This window comes from Tuber melanosporum, assembly GCF_000151645.1.
Source record: "Tuber melanosporum whole genome shotgun sequence assembly, scaffold_19, strain Mel28".
Taxonomy (NCBI): Eukaryota; Fungi; Ascomycota; class Pezizomycetes; order Pezizales; family Tuberaceae; genus Tuber; species Tuber melanosporum.
The window spans coordinates 1,079,277-1,087,247 of NW_003298852.1; the positions used below are offsets into that span (position 1 = coordinate 1,079,277).

At 47.0% G+C, this 7,971-nt stretch overlaps 1 protein-coding gene; it reads right to left on the reverse strand.

Moving 5' to 3' along the window:
- Positions 1-5,248: 5,248 nt before the first annotated feature.
- On the reverse strand, positions 5,249-6,750 carry GSTUM_00005457001 (uncharacterized protein; the record flags this gene model as incomplete). XM_002837510.2 has 1 exon in its annotated part: positions 5,249-6,750. One exon carries the CDS (start codon positions 6,748-6,750, stop codon positions 5,845-5,847), a length of 906 nt encoding a protein of 301 aa, XP_002837556.1. The 3' UTR covers positions 5,249-5,844.
- Positions 6,751-7,971: the final 1,221 nt, after the last annotated feature.

The window sequence follows — 7,971 nt, forward strand, 5'->3', positions numbered from 1 at the left end:
ACTCCATCCATCCGTTTTTTTTCTGATCCCCTTGCTGTAACCCTTGACGCCGTACGGTACAAAAATTCACCTTTCAAGGCAGAAAAGAGAAAATGGCCGAGTTCAATGCAATGGGTTCAAAGCGACCGGGGGGGTATGATATGAAAAAGAGGGGCGTCTACTGTGTGAAATTATCGTGAGATTGTCGCGTGATGTGGGTGAAAGGGGAAGGAGAAGGTGCAACTCTTTACGCCGAAAAAAAAAAAGAATGTGTTCTTTTTTTCCCTCCTCGCTCCGATGTTCTTGCCTCTCTCGGTGTCCCGGAGCGAGCGAGGCGGGTATTGCATGGCGATGACGGTGGTAGAGCCTAGATGGCTGGGAAAAAGGAAAGAAGGGTCTAATGTGAAGGAGGAGGAGGAAGGAAGGGAAAGGAAAGGGTAGGAGTACGATGATAATGAGCGCAAAATGAAAATCATCACGATGCTTAGATTGTGATTGTGGAAAAAAGGAATGAAAAAAATGCGTTGGGCTTTTGGAGGAGCCCTAGGGATCGGAGAACCTTAGTTCTACGAGTATTTGACCCCAGCCCGGCAAGTGCTTTGCTCACGAGCGAGCAGACAAGCATAATCTTCTACGAGTATTTGCACTCCGAAGAGAAGAATGGGGTACGAGTGTAGTCCAGTACCGTACGGGAATTGAAAAAACCGAGTGAGAAAGAAAGAAGCAAACACTAGGGGCACAGTGAGGCAAAAAGGTCTAAATCAATGACATCAGCGTTTACCAGAGATAATTTTCGACTACTCGTACAATGATACTCTTATCGACTCGCTAACCATAAGGAAATAGGACTACTAGATCGCCCAAAGGCGCAGCGATCAACCAGCCAAGCAAGCCATACAAGGAGGAAGGAAAAGAAAGTCCATCCATCAACCGGTACGATCCACGCATCCAAAACAAGATGATCGAACCTACCGTTTTTGTTTGGATATATTAGTGGGTTCCAGGGGGGATTCTACCCTTGGTACAAATGGGTGTTTTGCTGGTGAAAGCGGGATCGGTAGCGCTAGGATCCTTGATCTGACTTAAACCTATCATACCTCCGCCCAACCAACCAATCAACCAACCATTCTCCCGCCGACCGTCGACCCGCCAAAGCTGAATGGAGGCAAGGCAATAACAGCCAATTTCACATTTCCATTTCCGATGCCGATGGAGTACAGTAAACGGCACTGTATGTTGCCTTGCTCGATTGATTGGATATCGGTCGTGTTTGAAAGCAAAACGTGATCACCGATTTCGGTACGATAGCTGCGCGAGGGGCGCTGCGATGGGAAAATATACTCGAGTACTAAAGGTTGGATGGAGGCCAATTCACTCTCTACCATACGATATAGCTTGGTCTGGGGATGTTTTCGAGTGGTTGGTTATATTCCCTCGTCGGGGGAAGGGCTGTGCCATGGCAAGAGGAGTGATAACGGTGAATGGTTATGGTTCTCGCACATGTGATGATTTATTGTTGGTAAATTGGTAGTGTATAGCGTACCTGGTTGGAACACTGCGAAACGCTGGGGAGAAAATGGGCGTTCCGATTCCACTTTCCACATCGGCCTTCGTGAATTAGGTGGGTATACCCACAAGTGCGTGTACCGGTGATAGCTAAGAATCCGAGTATTCAAAGCCCGGGATTTCTTCCATCGATTGCTGTGGGCAGTGGCTTGTCCAGTGCCTGGTGTAGGTAAGTCCACGCGGGAGTCACAAACTTCAATGGAGGATACAAAATTTGCAAAAAGTACCTGATCTGAAAACTGCTGACTCAACTTAAGTTTGTGTGTGGGATAGTCTACCCATGGCCCCTGCCAGGAGAGGCAACTCCAACGATTATTCCAGCCCTCTATGGGTAACAGTATTATGGAGGTTGAGCACCCTACGCGCATTCCTAAACGAAACGAAACAGTGCATAAGCTGAGCAACCGTTTTGAAAAAAGAGCAGTCTTCGGAGATGTGGATAAACTTTCGCAATATTGTTTGTTGGTGGAGGTTTCAATCCAATCTGCATATTATGCACAGTATGGTAACGATTGGGCTAGACCGCTTCGGAGCAACCTAAGGACACATACTCGAGTACAGGATCGCTCCATGCATTGCTTAAGCTGCGGCTCGACCATTTCCATCTCCGGGATAAGGCGAGCTTTGTCATTCGTGCTCAATCGTTTTTGCTCAGAACGAGCACGGCTTATTCATGACCAATGATGACCACCCCCTCTGAGTGTTTCGCTCGAGAACGCGGGCTGGTACTTGTCTCGACATCATCGTACTTTGCCCCAGGCCGTACAGTAAGTACAAATCCCAGAAAACAGGGGGCATATTTCGTATGGGCGGTCAGATACGCACGGATATTTTACTTTAATCCCTGTTTTCTGGCACGGTACGAGCAGAGCACTGTAATTGTGGGCCTGGAATGTGTAACTCGAGAACCATGCTAACTTACAAGTAGAACACAAGCACCCTACCGGTTAGATGCCACAGCGAGCGGAGAAACAAGCATCTAAGCACGAAAAAGCTGGACAGACAACCGCCTTAAGCCACTGCAGCCAGCCTAAATTTACCCATGACGATACTGTAGTTGTACCGCCCAGCGGAGTATTCCTACTGTCATGGAAAAAGCGCACCAATAAACCAACCTCTCACCGCCAAAAAAATAAAAAAACGAAATAAGAAAACAAAAAATGAAAAAGACTCCTACCGAACGGGACGAAAACGAAAAATGGGAAAATCCTACGGCAAAATTTAACGAAACATTCTTTTGTGCGGCCGCGACAATTCGTATGATAATTGAATGACGTTTGTGAACACAACCGCTATTGCATACCGCCAGGCCAGAATTCAGCTCGAATCTTGGTGTCGTGTAAATGTCATAAATTTATCCTGGCTATGCCGATCTGGTCGTTGTCGTTTAATTGCGGGTACCGTAGTGGGTATCATAGCGGCGTGATATCATGCTCGGAGATCAATTGCTTACGGGCACACAGTCGTGCATACCCCGGCCCACAAACGGGTCAAAACGTGCTGGTGTCGGTTGTGGATGGAATTTTGCACATATTGCACTATTAGCGTGGCCATTTCTTCTCTGGCTGTGGAGGGAGGTGATGTGAGGTAAGCCACGGTACCTTTTTACCGGGCTGGAAAAGGGAAGGAACTGAGTAGCGGTGCGGTGTCGTCTGCTGCTACAACTAAATTACCCGTCTTTAAACCCAGCCAGCAATGATTTTACTCTCAGGAATCCAATCTCCTTCTCTCCCCCAACAAAAATCAACGCCTTACTTACTTACTCATGATGGTGAAAACATCACTTTTACTGGACGCCGCTAGCCCATTCCATAAAAAACAGTATTATGAGAACTAACGCTGCAGCTTGTCAGCCATAGCATCTACGAGTATTCGAGTACTGTACATACATATCATCCACACATATACATATCCGTGCATACAAACATACATACATATCATGCATCCACACATCCACGAGCAATTAACTTAACACCCCTCCCGACAACGCTCGCTCCCACGCTCGTTCAGCCAATAAGACCAAGAGTGATTACAGCCTCACGAGCGAGCCAGCGGGCAGAAAAGAAAAGAAAAATGAAAAGGAAAAAGAAAGAAAGAGAGAAGAAAAAAAAGCCGCATGCGGAATACCCAACTCGGTAACATTTCAATTAACCCATCCGTCCGTCCAAACCATCATCGTGAGTGCAGTAGTAGTACCGTACTAATGATGACCAAACATTCCGCCCGAAGAGAGGGAGAGAGAGACCACCGCCGTTTCCGCCGTTTCCGCCTAGCGCGGATGTACTAGTACTAGTACAGCTTGGCGTGGGGTGGGGAGGGGTGTGAAATATGGACTACTGCGGACAGGATTGGACTAAGAGGTTCATGAAGTTTACTGTAAGGATTTGGAGGAATTGGTGCTTTTTTTTTTGTTTTGTTTTGTTCGCTTTGACTTGATGGTGTGTGCGTAAGGGTGGTTAGACTAATGTGCCTTACAATGATGGTAATGTTATTATGATACCCCCCCATATTTTTTTTTTTTTTTCCTCTGGAGGTCAAGATGTCTATTATGAGCCAGAGTTCTGGTAACTTATGGTCTACAAGAAACTTGAAAGTGCCGTAGTATCAGCACCATAGAGTACTAGTACAAGAAATGGGGAAGGAGGAAACTAGAACGCCGCCAGAAAGAAAATCTCGAAACGTCATGTCACTATCCCCTAAATTATATATCCTCCCGCCAATTCTGGAAAACAACCCCCCCCCCCCACCTTCAACTTTGAAAAAATAAACCCCATAGACTAGACCGAAAAAGCACAATGATGTCTTTTTCCTCTCCATGATGGAACAAACTGTACGATTTTTAACCGTCCGCCGAGGGAAGGATGATGTTCATCGCCACCATCATCATAACCACCAAATACCTTGTAGATGGATACCCGCCCACGCATCTCGAGTATTGTGAACCAGTGGGGCGATGGGGCAGTGATCAATCGACTGGTTAGAATTTTTTTTTTTTGCCTTTGCAATGATCGTCAAAACCGCCTTCTACCGTAAAAGTAAAAGATCTCTCTGCGTTTCCCCCCTCCCCCCACCCCTAATACGCGGATACGTGGGGATGATGGCTGAGAGGTTTTTTTGTACTATGTATGTATGTATGTATGTATATATGTATGTATGTATGTATGCGGGCCAGAGAGGTAGGTACTTGTACGTATCATAGGCATGATGGACGCTGTACTCGTAGACTACTGGCAGTACTGATCCGTATTTCGCCCCAGGTAATGACTTAATTTCGTTTTTATATATAACTTACCCGCCGTGAATGGAAATGTAAAGCAATTGAATTGAGTTGAGCTGAGTTGAGTTGGATGGAGAGAGTGGAGTGTGTGTGTGCGCGCATTCATTTTCGCGTTGGATGTGTGGGTGGATTGGTGGTGTTTTTATTTATTTTTATAATATTATTATTATGGATTGAGTGAGTGCGGTGGGCATGTTGTAGCTCCTGGATACCGATATGTAACAATTGACCGCGCGGACTGGATTGGATTGGGTATGATGTGAGCTATGTATGATGGACCAGATACTGTGCTGTACGAGTACTGTGCTGTGTATAGCTACTTTTTAACAAACATGAATCGTAGTATGATAGATATCAAGGTGGAGAGAATGAGATGGAATGGACGAACAAAGATGAGAGAATTGAACATTGGAAGGAGAAGGGGGGGTGAAGAGAGGGAACGTATATACAAGATTGTTGTAGTAGTTCAGGCGCAGGAAAAGAGTAACCATTGGACATATACATATCATAGCTTCTTTGTAGTACAAAAATCTGTTTTGTTTGTTTGTTCGTTCTTTCTTTGCTTTTTTCTTCTCTTCTTTTTTTCTTGGCAGAGAGGCAGAGAGATTGATTGCTTCTCAAATCGCCCTCTTTTTTGTTTCGTTTCGGTTTTTTTTTTTTTGCGCCGTTAGAGATATATTTTTTTGGAAAGATGGGGAGAATTGAACGGATAGATAAAAAAGTAATATGAAATAAATAAAAATGAAATAAAAAACCCGTACGCCTATGCTATCCTGCATAAATAAAACCGGCCTTTTCCCCTCCCCTCAACCTGACCCATAAGTACTACTGGCTATGCAAGAATGGAATAAACGAAAAGTGATAGAATGGATGGGAATGACAAATGTGCAGATAAGAAGAGGTAAGAGAACTAGGAATGATATGATAGAACAAGAATTTCATCAAGAAATTGACTCAATAGAGATAACATTCCCTTCTTCCCTTTTCCTCTTCCTATTGCCATTTCCCGGGCTCGATTGATGTCATGACTGCATAGCGCCTCCAGAAGCAACCATTGTCAGCTGCTGGTTCAATTGTTGGTGCTCCAGCGCTCCCGCATGCGACGCAAAGAATCCACCGGGGTTGTCTTCGAGCGTAAGAGGGGTGACTGGGCCTGGCGACCCGAGGGGTATTAACCGCGGTGACATCGGTCCGGTGCTGAGTAGGTGCGGGGGGATACCGGCGGCCCTGGTGGCTTGGGAGATGATCTCCTTCTGATGTAATTGCAGCTTGTGCTGCGCCGATAGCGAGTGCGCGTACGCCTGGTGGTGGTGGATGTAAGCTGAAGTAGTGGACATTTGTGAAGATGTAGCTGCCGTGGCAGCAGCGCTGGTGGGCGGCTGTACCATTGAGCCCGAAGCCGAGGGGAGCATTGAGAGCGTTAAGCTTGCAGCTGGTGACCTACGTGAGGAGGAGGTTGACTTCGCTACTGATGCGTTTGCGGAAATGCCGGAGGCGGTCATTGGCATTACGGATGGGGGTGCGAGTGCGGAGGTTAGCGTTAACGGTGATGGAGGTCGCTCGCCACTGAGCATGAGAAATTGGTTGGTTATTGGGGAGTTCGATGTTCGGTTGCCGCGGTGATTGTGGCTTTGGTGGGGGTTCGGTGGGGATTGAGTCTGTATTGATGGTATTTCCGCTACGGATCTCTGCGGCGAAGGAGTTTCTGATTTAGAGCGACGAGAGCTATCGCGGGCACCTTGTGGGTGATAAGGCGAATGTTTGGGGGAGGATGTGGAAGGTGAGGATGTTGGGGATGGTGGTTGTTGATGGGGTGGATGTGCGAGGGGGATTGAACGAGTATTTGAGGGAAGGGTGAAGGAGCTGGGGGAAGTGTTGGTAATGGAGACCGGAGAAGGAGCAGAGGCGGTCAGGTGTGAAGCGGACATCGTGACCTTTTCCTTCCCTCGCGGTGGGGTCTCAAAAAGCGCGGCAACTTTCTTTTCTTCTTTTTTCCCTTTTGCGGAGGTGTGTGTGTGTGTGGAATTCCTCTTATTCTTATTTATTATTTCAGAAATTTGACTCTGAAATGTGGAGCTCGGCTTCAGGCGCGTCTCGGGTTTGCACACTCTCTCTGGTCTGTCTCTCTCTGTCTGTGGTCCGTTCTGTTCTTCCCCCTTGTGTGAGCTTTCGTGAGGCGGTGGCGAGTATGTTCGAGAGGAAAGTGATGAAGTGACAAAAGTGGTTTCAATGATTTGCTGCTGGGTTACTGGGGTCGGCTGTGCTTTAGCTTTTGGGAGAGTTGGGGGTAGCCTTTTTCTTGTTTTCTTATGTATGCACCGGCATTGTGCGCTGGAGTTAGCAGCAGCAGTAAGTGGATTAGAGCAAAGAGCCCGCTACCCTACTGTACTGCACCGTACTTGCAGGTTGGGGATCTTTTTGGCGGGCATATGTTGCTGTGGTTCCGGCAGAAAGGTGCTCAGTAAAATAATTATATCCGAATGAGATTTTGTGTGGATGGTTGGTGCTGTATGGCTGAGCTTGGAGCGCCGACGGATGGAACTGTGTCTGTTGTACCACACTCCGAACACTTCTTGCGAGTGTAATCCAAAATGTGATACAAGATTATACTTTTACACTCTATCACTTATGCCCAAGGAGCTACGGGAGATTTAGGTGTGCGTAGCTTGTTGGAGACTGGATAGTACCGGTACCTGTGGGCTTTTCTCTCCCCTCGACGAGCCATTGAGAAGGGTAGAGGGGAGATACTGTACTGGTGCTATCGCAACAGTTCGTACCCGCTGCGGTATGCATCGCCCTTACCTGTCCCAATACTCGAGTAGTATATTGAAGCCCAAGATGAGAGAATGAGAGGTCGGGAGAAAGGCTAGCTCGTCTGCATAACGCTGCCGGGGCTACTTACTACTGCTTGAATGTCCATTAGTACGGGTACAGCAGACCTAGGAAGAAAAGCAAGTGACCGCGAGCAGTCGGGAAATCATTGGGGCGAACTAAGGAGAGATCAAGGCACTCGAGCAAGAATCGAAAACTTTCTCTACGCGTGACCCGTTGACCAGCGTATCGAGCCCAAGAAAGAGAAGAGTTACCGTACTGTATCGTACATATATATTCATTCTTTGGGGTACATCTCTTGGCTGGGAATTGAATGC